Below are 14,689 nucleotides of genomic sequence, written 5' to 3' on the forward strand. Positions count from 1 at the left end.
AGCTGCTATCAATACTTTATCAAGGAAACTTCTTAAAAAATGTTTTATTGGTGAGAGTACATTCCATGTTAGGAGTGAAGATCAGAAAAATTTAATGTCCATCAACTACTATATTTGCATCTCACATGAGACTGGAGGAATAAGTTTCAATATTCTTGTAAAATACCTGTTGAAGTTGTGCTCACATTCCCATTTGAGTGGGGTTTGGACTAGGAAAAAGATGCAGGAGGAGATACCTAGGGTTGAACCATTCAAGTTGGTACACTTGGGATGGAGAGAATCTAATACCATTGAAATGAACATGAACGATGAAGGTGACAAGTGAGGATTGGTATTCCTGACCTTTGATGTGGGCTGAAGGTTAAGAGTCTGACAAACGGGCCATGAGGAAAAGCAAGGGGCTGATTGTTTGGTCAGAATGAACACTAAAAGCTGTGAACCTAGAGAGAGGACAAATGTCAAAGTCAGATTTTGGCGGGGGGAGGGGAATCCCTCAAACTTTGACCCTTCACTCAAAGGAGTTAAATGACCAGCTGAGCTGAAACTAAAGCCAGACAGAAAACTGAGGAGTGCAAGCATCTAGAAAAACATGATTCAGCAAAAGAGAAGTTGTTTCTAATTAATGTAGGGCCTCTGCGGCTTTTCTCTATTCCAGGCCCACCCCTGCATCACTGTGCTGGAAATATTTAAGAGCTAACTAGACCAGAGTCTTCAAATATTCCTTCTCAGTCTCTTGGGTCTGATAATCACTGAGATAATACAAAGGATCTGATTGTCAGATCAGACTCAGACGAGCCAAAGATTCTGTCCAGTACAAAGCCTTACTAAGAATCTGGAGGACAGAAGTAATTAATGAAGCACAAAGTAGGGAGAGGTATGGAATTATCCAGAGGATTCTCAGATTCTTTTGTGCTGCTTCAGGATGCTCTGTGACTTGCATTAACATATAAAGTCTCTAAGTAATGTATGCTTCTCCATTAATTACGTAGAGGGGAACTTAGTCAATCATGAAATATCTCCACTGTATACTCAGATAGTTACATAGTTTATGTGATATTTTCTAAAGAGCTTAGTCCTCTAAATCCATAAATTAAGGTTATTTACTGTATGCAAGCTAAATAGACCAATGACATTGTGCTAATAATAATAAGGCTCTGCCTTTTGGATTTCTGTGCTACTAAGACCTAAGCAGTCTCTTAAGCTAGAAACGAAATTGAAGGCTTTTTGAATTTTTCTCTTCCCAATACATTTTGGTAATTTACTTCCTAAATAGCTTTCAATTCCCTATTGGTTCACACTGTTAGACCCTTATCCTTCCTTGGATTATTGCAATAGCCTCTAAAACGAGGGTTCTGAGTTCAAGGCTTGTGCCTCCTCTAACACATCCTTGAAACTGCCATCAGAATAAATGCCTATAGGTTGTGCATGATTCTATAGCAGCACCTTGAATCAAAACTACAATTTTAAGAGATGCATTAACTTCTTTTGTTGGTCTACCCCACTGTACCCTAAATTCTGGAGATATAGTCTCTTTGGTAGTCATCTCTGTTGGTTCAAATGAATGACATTCATTGTGTTAAAAACATATTATGTTTGGTAAAAGCTCCAAAAAAATCAACTTGTTAAAATTCTTTTAAGAATTTCATGTTAAGTTAAATCACTTAGCAGCAAAAAAGGGCCCTTTCTTTAGAATTTCTGTAAGTTGTAGAAGGCAAACTCACACATTATTTCATGTAATTCAAGCCTAATGTCGGATGCTTGAGAGAACATAGCCATGGGGAAAGTGGGTAAGTGTTCTGTGGCTAAAATAATTTTGATTGACTTTGAAATAAAAAATAATCCAAGGTCAAGGAGGTAAGGCATGACATATGTTAATGACTACTGTCCTTTAATTTAAATGTCACAAATTTCCAACACTGCATAAAATAGGTATCTGAACCATTGAAAATGTCACATACCTCAAAACAATAGAGAACACTTCATATTAAGTTAGTTGTTATTAACAGGGCACTACTGAAAAAATCAGATTGTGAATCTCTAGAAATGCTACAGAAATATTTGCTTAATCCATAGAATTGATATTAGAAGAAAGCACTGTTCTAACTTGTTTATTTAACCCACACAACATGCACATTATATTGAAACAGTTATGATTTACTTTATTCTTTTTCCAAGTATTTATTAAGCAATAAAGCCAGTACCTACAATTGTAAATATAGGGACAAAGAAACTTGGGGTGCACTCTTGAAAAGGAAATGTTTAATCTCTCTTTGATAACCTTTATGTAATGATAGGCGATCATGCATAATGCATAGGGAAGAAACAGATTTATGTTTCTGAGCCTGACAAACCCGATAACATTTGGAACAAACCCTCCTGTCTAGAGCAGTAATTCTTATCAAGGGATACATTGCACTTAGATAATTAAACTGCCATTCCCTATATCTCACAAAGACACAGCCTATCAAAGTCTGTAGTATAATCAATTTTATGTTTCCTCTGAGGAAAACTTTGGATCTGAAATGTCTTATATATTTGGTAGAAAAACAATTGAAAAGAATCTCTATCCCAATTCATGTGTTTTTCTTCATTAAATACAGAAGTTCTTACACTTTAACTTGAACAAATGCAACCCAGTTTGGAAAACAGAAAGGTACAATGCCCTCTATCATAAAGAAACGTGACAATATTTGATTGTAACCCTGAATGATTACAATAAAGATAAAACCAATGTTACAGAACTTGATTTTTACTTAGTATATTTTTTAAGTCTCTGGCTCTATTTGACATACTAAAAATGAAATATGCAATACTGACATTAATTATGTGCCAAGCCTATAACAGGCATGCTATAGGTCTCTTACTGGGTCTATCTTCTTCTTTGTCTGTGGGGGAAAGGTAAATTGTCAGACTATAAAGAAGAAGTTACATGTACACTACATTACACTTTTTCCCTCTTTATATTTTTCTGTAGATTCAATACCATATTTCCCTTCATTTTCCTCAGTATGTGATATTGTTTTAAATTTTCAGCTTCCTTTGAAGTTACTGAATCATTTGATTTTTTTTCTTTATTGAGAAAATATCTTAATTTTTCCATGCTTGATTGTGGTATAATTGACCAATTAAATTGTAAGATACGTAAAGTGTCCATCATGATGGTTTGGTATATGTATACATTGTAAAAGGAGAAAACTAACACAATTTTTAAAAATATTTAACAAAACTATTTATTCCAACAAAAACCTGTGGTGTAGCAAAGGCACCATTATTATTCCTATTTCAGAGAAGAGCAAAGAGAACTGCTTAAGTCAAGTCATTTGACAAACGTCTCAAGTGGCAGGTAGTGAATGTTAATTGCAGCAAGGTATTGGGTGGATTCATCGTCATGCACACTTGAGAAGAAACCTACCTAGCTTCAAATTTTGGTTTCATTACTTACCAGCAGCATGATGTTAAACACATTATTTAAATTCTTTAAATCTTCGCCTTCTCATTCGTGAAATGGAGATAATAGATCACTTGAATCATAGCATTAATAGAGAACTAAATGAGACCATGCAAGGTGAAATGCTTAGCATACCATTTGATGTACAGTAAGTGCTCAATTAATGCTAGTTATTATTATCTCCAAAATGGAGCTGAAAAAACGCTAATGACACCATCAATATAGAACGGCCTGATTCCATTTTATGAAATATGGCTGATACACTTTTGGAGAACTGTAAAAGATGTCACTGCAGTGGATCTTTAGAGACATTAAAAATGGTGTTGCAGGAAAAAAATGAATTAAATTATTTCATAGAAACATAGTAGGCCCACAGTCCCTTCTAAATAAAAAGACAAGGATCAAAGGGGAAATAGGTCAGCTGCTGCCATTCCTGACTCTCTGCTCTAAAATACAGAACACTTTATTCATCTGACTGTTTGAAAAAGAGAAACAACCAAAAAAGAAAAAGAGAAACATGCTACGTATGATTTTATTTTTGACAGAGACAATACTACCATGTGATATCGAAAATTATTTCAATTCAGGAAATCTTTATTCAGTTAATTCCAACATGTAAATATATGCTAAGTTACTCAATGCCCACAATGGAGCTTCCTCCTTTACAAGAGGAGGGATTTTTGTCTTTCTTATTTACTGATGTACTCTGAATATACCAAAACAAGTAGCTGACATTTAGCAAGCAGATTTTCAATAATTTTGATCAAATTAATGAAAATAATAAATACATGAAGGAACTTGAATTTAATCTATTTATCTTTGGTGAATTGGCTTCCCTTTCATCATCTTAGATAGCAAAGGATAAAAGAGAATCATAAGTCCTGAAAGAGAGGAAACTGCTTATAGTATTCCTCTCTTATCTTCAGCAGCAGATTTTTTAAGTTGCTATTCACACTTGTATTCAAGCTCATATTGAAGTCTCATAAATCCTTTCCAAGCCTTTCAATTTCATCGATGAGATAGTCAACATCTGCTCGTCTTGTGGCAGGGTTAGAAAAGACCATTCGAAAAAAATTTACTTTGTCCCCACATGGCTGGTAGCTTATCATGGCTGTGCCTTCCTCTATCATCTGTGCTTTAATCTTTGGAGCAATCTGTGTGCAAATGTAAATATTATTAAAAGGTAATTTTACAAGCCTGTGCTCTCCCACACTCTAGATGGCTACATAGCTATCATTAGTACAGAGTAAAAATAGCAAGCAATTTAAAACTATCAGGGATAATTTTTAAGATGTTTAGTACAGGAAAAAAATATATACCCAGCATGTTCTGTATTCATACTGTAGCTCTTGTTACTTCATGATTCACAATGACCCAACTCAAAATAATATGAATGTGCTAGAATGCATTAAAGAAGGTTGTATGACATTTTGCTTATATTTATATGCCAATTCAAATAGAAGCATCTGAGAAAGAGGTAAAGGGAAATAGGCAATGGAAAAATAGTAGCGCAATTTGGCATCATAACTTTCATTGTTTAAATTATTGTACTACACCTTAAGTTTTTCTACTAGGTCACTGTTTTGCAGCAAAACATAGTTTCTTTGTGAGTTTCTCAGAAACAAATCCTGTATGTGTAAATGACAGCATATATGTGGGACCAGATCACATTAATACATTCTTGGGTTATTATTATAGGGCAAAGAGGCACAGGCATTAGGGAAAGCCAGAGGAGGGCATTCTATAACTACTCAACCTGCTGCGCTTCTTGAAACTTTTGCTTCTGCACACAGTTTACTTCTAAAATGCTGCATATGCTATCCATTACTTAATTTCCCCATAAATCTTATATGATGGCAGTGTAGAAGCAAATAGATATATTTATCTACCTTAAAGACACTTCATGTAATGTCCTTCCCTATTTAATATTTTAGTTAATCAAGATGATCATAAAACAATAGATATTAATTATTGCCTGCGGTGTTTTTAAAGAACTGTTTGATGGTCTCCCCCTTGCCTTCTATCCAAGAACATGTCCCTAAGAGGGACAGCTCTCTGGTAAATGCGCTGTGTGCACCTCAGGAGCCAGCTTGCAAGTCTGCATAAAAACATGTGCCTCACTAGCTCTCAACCGTAGTAATTGCCCTAGTGGAAGATCACACATATACTTAAAAAAATGTAAAGAGTTTCACTTAATACTTGCCTCAAACCACAAAATATTTAAACAAGTGGTATTGTGAGAAGCAAAAGACAAAACAAAAAAATCTTTATTTTTCACTTAGGACTTACAAGCCCAGTGAAATTTTGGTGATACAAAAAGTTAAAGCTCTTAAACATCGATATCAGATGGTTAGTACTCAGTGTATGCCAGGGTACCTCATAAGGGCACCAACATAAGTGGTTGTGATGTTGGCATAACTCAAAGTAAAATGTGTATATGTGATGCTTGCTTAATACTGGTTAAAAACTTATGATAAATATATGTGATAAATTGCATATGACGGTAGTGATCTTCTTTAACAATGAAATATGAGCTATCCCCCTTGTTATGAAATTCATTTGGAATTTTTTCCAGTATATTGTTCTTTGTTCTCTAATAAAAGCCCATATCCATGCTCAGGTGATCTTTTGGTAAGTATTTCAAATTTTGTAACAGTTCTACAACTACCTCTTGTATTGTTGTTAGCAATTGTGAGTATTCATATTTTTGTCTTCTCTCCTACTCAGCATTCTTAGCCAACTTACGACTTGGATTCTAATTCATTTTATACCTCGAACTTCTACTGGAATACCTAATATGTATTAACTGATGAATGGATTAAGCAAAGAGTAGGAAACTCAGCATAATGTATATTAAGCACTCAATAAATATTTTTCAATTACATATATTATGACTGGATTAATTTGAAAAATGACTGACATGTTGAGATTGAGTTCATCTCTATATTAAAGTATTGAATCAATGGCTTGGGACCACGTGAGTACCATGTCCTAACAAATCAAACTAACCAGACAGATACATTATTTAAAAGGCGATGTTAAAAACAGCGTGCGCGCACACACACACACACACACACACATACACGCACACACACACACTTACCTTTTGGAGTTCTTGATCTCTTTCACAACCTTTTGGGATATGTTTAAGTCTTGGTGGGAAATACCAGAAGCAGACATTGGTGAACTCAGGCTAAATTGAGCATAAAAATTTTACAAATATCTTTAAAACTCTACCTAATTTCTTAAGCATTTCAGAGGTATTTTAATGATTTTATATTTAACATATTACATTTATGTATAATATATATTTATAATATACTTATAAATATAAATATATTTAATATTAAATATATTAAGATATATTCTATATATTTTAATCTTTCTCTCTCTATGTGTATATATATATATTTGAGAGAGAATGAGCTCACACAAGCAGGGGGAGGAGCAGAGGGAGAGGGAGAAGCAGACTCCCGACTGTACAGGGAGCCCCCTGTAGAGATCAATTCTAGGACTCTGAGATCAAGACTTGAGTGGAAGTCAGATGCTTAGCCAACTGAACCACCTAGACGCCCCCACTTTTAACATATTTAAAAATAGCTTTTAAGGGTATAATACGTGTCAGACTCTAGAAACGGACACAACAGAAATCATCATTGTCCTTACAGAGTTTCCAGTCTGGCACGGCTTTTGCTGTCTTTCTTAACTTCTCCTACCACAATTCTTAATGATGTTCATATCTATGTAAGTCATCCTTGCCGTGCTCTGTTCTCTCAATTTCCTTCAGAGATCTTCAGCTATCCATTCCATGACCATTCCTCAAAATATTTTAAACAATAATGCTAGTTCCAGTTTCATATTTGAGAAAGATCATTTGGGTTGCAATATGGACAATGGCTTAGAGGAGAGAACAAATGAATAGAGAAGAATATTAGATATTAGTATTAGGCTATCATAGTAAGTCAGGAGAGAACAGAGATGACTTCGCTAAAGCAGTGGCTGTGGGTACAGATAAGAGGGTTTACATCTCCAAAATTTCAACAGATATAATTAACCTCTGCTGGTCTTTCAAGATGAATTCAAGTTTTCTGGTTTCAGTGACTGGCTGTTCTCCACATAGATAAAAAATACAAGAAAATTTTACATAAATTTGATTTCAGGGAGGAAAATAAACTAGTAGAAGATGTATAGTTTTAAAAACAGACTTTGGGGCACCTGAGTAGCTCAGTTAAGTGTCTGACTCTCTATTTCAGTTCAGGTGTTGATCTCACAGTCATAAGATCTAGCCTCATCTGGAGCTCCACACTGGGCATGGAGTCTGCTTAAGATTATCTCTCTCTCTCCCTCTATCCTTCCCCTTCCTCTCTCTCTCTCTCTCTTAAAAAAAAAATTAAAAATTAAATTAAAATTTAAATTTACTACAATTTTCCATTTAAAACTGCGAGACTCACCAAAATTAAGACAATAATGTCGTCAGAGGAAGACAATTTCGAAGACAGACGAAGCACATTTTTTTGCTAACAATTGTTCTTATTAGCATGGCTTCATGCCATTGGATGGTTGACTGGGACTTGGAGCGGAAAATTGACATAATGCTGGCAAAAATCTCAATTTTTTCACTAATACCTACTTAGTGGGTTAATAACAATCTACCAAAGATTATGGTAATTTTAAGTCTACCTTCTCTTATGATCTGCTGTCCAGAAACCCAGCTACATATTATAACATACAAGAAAAAAAGCTAGGAACAATTAAATTACTCTTATTCTGTGCCAGAGAAATCAGAAAAGCAATTTAACCAAATAGTTCTAACTGTCCTAAAAAGGAAAATATTGAAAATCATTATCAATTAAAAGTCTTTTGGACCCTTGGCTTGTAAGACACAGAACTTAAAACAGATTTTAAAACCTGGATGATTTGCATTTAGATAAGATAAACTATTTATGAGAATTGCTAAGCATACTTTTTTTTTTTAAAGGAAAGGTTTTTTTTTTTTTTTTAGATTTTATTTATTTATTTATTCATGAGAGACAGACAGACAGAGAGAGAGAGAGAGAGAGAGAGAGACAGGCAGAGGGAGAAGCAGGCTCCATGCAAGGAGTCCGATGTGGGACTTGATCCTGGGTCTCCAGGATCACACCCCAGGCTGCAGGCGGTGCTAAACCGTTGCGCCACCGGGGCTGCCCCCTAAGCATACTTTTAAAATTCTCTCAGGTAAGAATACTCAGCAAAGTATAAATTCATTAAATTATAAAAAAAAAAAAAGAAAGAAAGACATCTTTACCTCTGCATCAAACACGAGCTTAAAGTTATCTTTTTTCTTCAGAACCTTATAGAAGTATTTTGCAAGTTCCATATATCTGTCGATCTGTGCCTCAAAGCCACAGGTTCCCTGTAATCAAAAAAAAAAAAAAATCAAAGTTTCCATTCAAAAGTAAGTTCCTTTAAATTATATCGAACAAGTTCCTGAAATTGATTAAAATTATTTAAATGTACTTATATAAATAAATAATGTGATTATTATCTTACCACTAGTAGGTGTTATCCATTATCACTTTATTATTTCTAGATCCTCATCCCACTTTGATCCCTACTGTCTGTGAATGTAAGGCCGATTTCTTGGCCTCCTGCACTTGAGTGCCTAGATTTACACACATTTGCTAAATATATTGACATGTGATTCTCATCTGTCTAGTACGTAGAGCAAATTTTTAAAAGTTACATATAATGTTACAAGGAATGAGAGAAATACTATAAATAAAGCCCTTGGCATGCTCGCAGGCAGAATGTAATTTTTTACTAATTAATTAATTTATTTTTAAGATTTTATTTATTTATTCATGAGAGACACACAGAGAGAGAGAGAGAGAGAGAGAGAAGCAGAGACACAGGCAGAGGGAGAAGCAGGCTCCATGCAGGGAGCCTGATGTGGGACTCGATCTGGAGACCCTAGGACCATGCCCTGGGCCAAAGGCAGGCGCTCAACGACTGAGCCATCCAGGGATTCCCAGAATGTATTTAAACATTAACAACCATTGAAATTCTGCTCCACCACAGGCATGTAGTTCCGTACTGTATACACTTGGTTTAATTTCTCTTAGAAGAACCCTATAAGGTGGGCAACCGAGGCACAGAAGCATTGCCCAGTCTTTGTTTCCACCCACCTTCTTTCCCATGGTGATTTCTGCTTGTCTCGTGCTATTAAGCACTACACGGGGTGACCCTCCCACTTATATTTTCATCTGAGAACTTCTCTTTGAATCTCAGACTTATATACTCAACTGCTCACTCAAATCTCCACTGAGATGACTAATGAACATCTCAAAATGACATGTTCAAGACTCAACTCCTGATCTCTCTACACAAACTTATTTCTGCCACAGTCTTTCCAATCTCAATAATGTATCGATTTGATCCTCTAGTTGCTAAATCCCGAAACTTTAAAGCTCTCATATTCTTGATCTTCTTTTTTTCATAGTCCACATCTAATACTTTGGTAAATTTCATTATGGTTATCTTCAAAATGTAATTAGACTCTAATATACCTTAGCCTATATCCACTGCCACTCTGCTGGCCTAATCACTCTCTCCCACATTATTAAAATTGCTTCCCCACTGATCTCTTTGCTTATGTCCATGCACCCAGAGCCCAAGCTGAGGGTATGCATTCACAGTTATTCTAGGCTTCACAATCGTACTTTAGTGGATTCTCAGTACATAAGCCTTTGTAATTAGAGTTGGCTTCATGAGCATACAACCTGCACAATCACATGGGCCCTATACTCAGAAGAGTTTTCTGCTTAATTTATTCTCTGCCATTGCTATCCTGAAATTCTTTAAAATTTTGCTTTGGACTTGTGTTTGTGAGTCAAGTAAGTAAAGTGTCCCTAATGAGACATGTGAGCTAAGGAGGTATATGCAACTTGCATGTCTTGCCACCCTATTTACGCACAGCATTTGCAATGTTCAGTGAGCACAGAATTTCACGGCCCCTATGATATGTGGGAGCTCTGGGATTCTCAATACAATACGGGTGAACACAACTGAGTAAAAAGGGTGCTAAGAGCCCTAAAGGGGACTTTATCTCAAATCAGAACTTGTTTCCAACAGAATTTGTTTCCTTCACTCCTTATCCTTTTCAATGCCTTCAATGTCTTTCTCTACAGGAAATTAACATATATAGTATGTGTTATGTTTATAATATGTATATTTTATATATACACATATATTTGAAAAAACGATTATATGAATACATGGCTAGAACCAACAACTCTCACAATTTTGAACAAACATTCATTTGGAAAAGGCATTGTTAGTATTTGAAATGCTTAAGAATTGGAATGATGGACTAATTTCTTGTGATAACCACGTTATCATCTGATATGCCAGAAGTTTCTCTTTGAAGGCAGTCTGGTTTGGAAGAAGCTATAAACAGTTAAAAGAGGAAGGAGAAAGGCTTGTGGAAAAGTTAATAGAAATTATTGATGAATGATCCTATTTTTGATTCCAGAGAAATGAGGCCAAGGATCATTGAAGTGATTGCCATAGAGCTTACTACTTCCCAGGAATTTTCCATATAGAACTTTTAATGGCATTCATGCATATTGAATTGGCATTTAAAAATATCAAGGTATGTGTCTATATTGCAAATGAATCTTTAAGTTCTGTGAAAAGAATCTACAAAGATTGAATATTAAAGACAATGGCACTTCTAGTTTAAGCTTTAGTGGACTCTGTTCATGCTTTTCAAAAAAGCAAACATCACAATGTGATTAAAGGTGCCAGGATTTTATTAGTGGAAGTACCTGGGTGGAAGGAGGAGCTGGTTAGAGTGGGAGAAGTATCAGACTGTAAATGACTCTGAGCCTAAGTGAAAGAGAAAGGGAGGCTAAGTGGGGTGGAAACTTCCTAGACTACCAAGAAGTCCAAGGAAAATTCAGAAAGGTCACTGAGGAGACCTCACACCAAGTCAGCTGTCAGAAGAGCCTTATGCCTCTCAAGAGTGGGGATGCTTTAGAATCCCTGACAGGCTCAGTCATTGGCTGGGAGAAAACTTTGGGAAACAGCCCCGGGACAAATGCAATTATGAAGTTAAGAAAAGCAGATGGGGTTTTTGGACAATTAAACTCCCTATAGCATTCTCATGGCCAAAACAGATTCATATTATGAATCCACAACCAGTCCAACCCATGTAGACAATCTACATAAAAGGAAGGTTCTGTATTATATTTGCTTTTGCATATATAGTCAATGCTCGTAGCATCTTATACTATTATATGATTTTTCTTCTTCTTCTTTATAAAATACACAGTATTTTATGTAATTGATTATATTTATAAGTAATATGAATTTCATTAACAATGGCTCCTCTTTCTATCATCAATGAAGTTTTCATTGTGTAATTAGAGCAAAGGAGGACTAAATAGAATTTTTCAATCTTGGAAGTCAAAACCTCCCTGTCGAACCTGCCATGGATATTTCCTGAATTTGATTTCCAGTGTAAGACATGTTTTTTTTATGGGAAAAGCATTTCCATGCCAGTGTATACTAAGTTTTTATGTAATCATCTGCGCCCATTGAAAGGGTAATAAAATATTCCTTATCTCCCCAGGAGTCAAGTGATTTTCATTCTGGGGTAGAATGGGATAGAGACTTCCTTTTCTCCACCCAAAGAGGATTCCTTAGCATTCAGGAGTCAACGTAAGCTCTCTCTCCTTCCCTCCCTCTCTCTCAGGGTGGGTGTGCCAGCTGGTATAAGATTCCTGTTTCCTAATTGCAGGGTCCCTGTCCTGTGATAGAAATCTCCTTTGCACATGGAGGGTGCTGTGATGTGGCCTTGCTAAGTTGCCCGAATGGGGAGTAGGGGAAGGAGAAACTGACACCAGAGATGTTCTCTAAGTAAATAGTTGATCTTCCTCTGATTTGGAAACCTCATGTTTACAGGAAGGACAAAGTAAATAAATATAGATACGAAATATTCATTGGTCACATCTGCTTTATAGAAGGCCAAACAAAGTGTTTCTCCGATGGTCTGGCTTAATCCAGGCCAAATGTGCTTATCTGTATCTTTTGACCTGCAGTTGATAGGTCATTAGCGAGTAATAGAGCCAGTGAAGTGGGTCAGATCAGCTTTTCTTTCAAAGAAAAGAGCAGAAAAGAAAATATTAGAGAATTTCACATTATAAGATCTTTTCCTAAAACTTTTGTTTTAATTACGTGTGTGTATGTATTACTGGGCCACAGCATAAAATGTATTTCTTTGTGTTAAAAAGTTTAAATGTCACCCCTTTATTATATAAAGGAATAGATGAACTATGTGATCCTTTACATAATCTTTTATATATATATACATATATATAATTTTTAAAAATGTTTTGATACATATTGAGCATTTGTGAGTTCAAGGATGCCCCCTGTCAACAAGTATCTAGGTGTAAATACTCATGTAAGGTAAATCGAGGTAGGTATATGCTGTGACTGGCAGCTCAACTTTGGTAGAACTAACAACCTCTTACAGAGTTCAGGAGGTCCCTGAGAATATTTACATAAATAAAATCAATACAGAATCACACTGAGAGATATTTGGATTATAGGTGTCTGAGAGATCTGCACAAAATTTTGAGCTTCGTGTTTGCAAAAATTGGAACTTTGAATAGTTTTAAAGCAAGCTTAACAAAATTTCCAAACTGGATATTTAAAAACCTCCCGGAAAAGAACTTAGAGAATGCCTATCTTTGAATGAAGAAAATTATCAATGAAACTTCACAATGAACTAAATAATGGCTGATTATCTTCCTGAGTCACCAATGTTCTTTTATCAGAGTGTTGACTATATGACAGGATGTTGCTAGGTGACTTTGATGACAAGTGGTGTCTCTGGTTTTGTGGTAATAGATTTCTAACAACAACAAAAGACTTCAAATTAAATAGCAGGGTCAGTAATACATTATAGATGGTGTTAGTTCATGTCATAGCTTTCATCGGCACAGAACCCAATGTCCATCTTTTTATAGAGGACTGGAAATGAAGTAATAGAAACTTATAAATAAGGGGCAGGCAAAGGGTACAGAACATGTTTTATGTTGTCATAATCTTTGGAGAGACCATCTGCTGACCTTAGACGCAAAAGTAGATTGCACATCCATGTAACAAATAAGGGTTCACATCTGAGAATCTCTATCAACTTCAAGTCTACTTGACTATTAACAATTCTAATTAGTAGAGGAAAAAAAACCAGTTTTTTAAAAAGTTGCAGACTAGCTTATTTTCTTAACAGATTTTTAGTCTTACAGTTTGGTAGAGTATATAGTAACAGTGGAACATGCCAGATTTTTTTTTTTCCACCCCAGTTGGAATTTAGACCTGAGAAGCCAAGGTTGTCATCTGTAGTTAGAAATATAGCAGTTAGATAACAACAATACCGTTGTTATCTGTAGTTAGAAATATAGTTTTCTTGAGAGATATTTAGGAAAATAGTGAGACAAAAACTTTGGAAAAGACACCCAGATAGAACTCTAAAGAAAATGGAACAATCTATATATTCTTGATCCAGACAAAGAGGGCCTAATAAAAGGAATGATACATTCCTACCTTTGCTTTCCACATTAACCATAGCTTAAAGACATCAACATGGCGGCCACACTGAATAGTTTTATCCCCTGTATCAAAGTCCACATTGTAGAGTTTATCCGGCTGGAAAAGATACCCAGCTCTCATCTGGTTGCATGCTTCCAGAAGACCCTAAAGAAGCAAGAATATATCTACATGTAGGTTATATACATTTCAATAAGAAACCACCATTATTTATTTCAATTAACTTAGCATTTCTATTTTATATGCACTTTTTTGTTACCTTCATTTATTTATTTTTTTTTAATTTTATGAAGTTTTGTATTTTAATTCCGATATAGCTAACATACAGTGTTATATTGGTTTCAAGCGTACAATATAGTGATTCAACAATTCTATACATTTCTCAGTCCATGCACTTTTAAAGAGAATTTTGTTTATTTTATATAAACACATGTTACCTTTCTAGGATTTTTGTATATCCAGTTGTCCTTTGGGTTTATCTGGGACAACAGATGGTGTAATTGGATTAACACGATTTCTCTATTTTTCCTTAACTTTTCTCAAAGTCCTTGAAGTTTTGCTGCTCTTTTGAAATCATTTGCTACTATGTATTGAAGTTAATGAGAACTGAGGGCCTCGTTCGCTTAAACTAAACTATCCTATGAATCA

The 14,689-nt window shown here is 35.3% G+C and overlaps 1 protein-coding gene across 1 annotated transcript in view; it reads right to left on the reverse strand.

Moving 5' to 3' along the window:
• Positions 1 to 3,973: 3,973 nt before the first annotated feature.
• Positions 3,974 to 14,689, reverse strand: part of LOC112643429 (glutamate decarboxylase 1-like) — a 33,036-nt gene continuing 22,320 nt past the window's right edge. The window contains exons 13-16 of the mRNA XM_035699188.2: positions 14,039 to 14,188; positions 8,733 to 8,840; positions 6,552 to 6,641; positions 3,974 to 4,602 (exon numbers count right to left, since the gene is read on the reverse strand). Of these exons, the coding sequence (XP_035555081.2) occupies positions 4,429 to 4,602; positions 6,552 to 6,641; positions 8,733 to 8,840; positions 14,039 to 14,188 (522 nt within the window). The 3' untranslated portion in view covers positions 3,974 to 4,428. The remainder of the gene's footprint in view (positions 4,603 to 6,551; positions 6,642 to 8,732; positions 8,841 to 14,038; positions 14,189 to 14,689) is intronic.

The sequence above is a fragment of the Canis lupus genome, chromosome 1 (genome assembly GCF_003254725.2).
Source record: "Canis lupus dingo isolate Sandy chromosome 1, ASM325472v2, whole genome shotgun sequence".
Taxonomy (NCBI): Eukaryota; Metazoa; Chordata; class Mammalia; order Carnivora; family Canidae; genus Canis; species Canis lupus.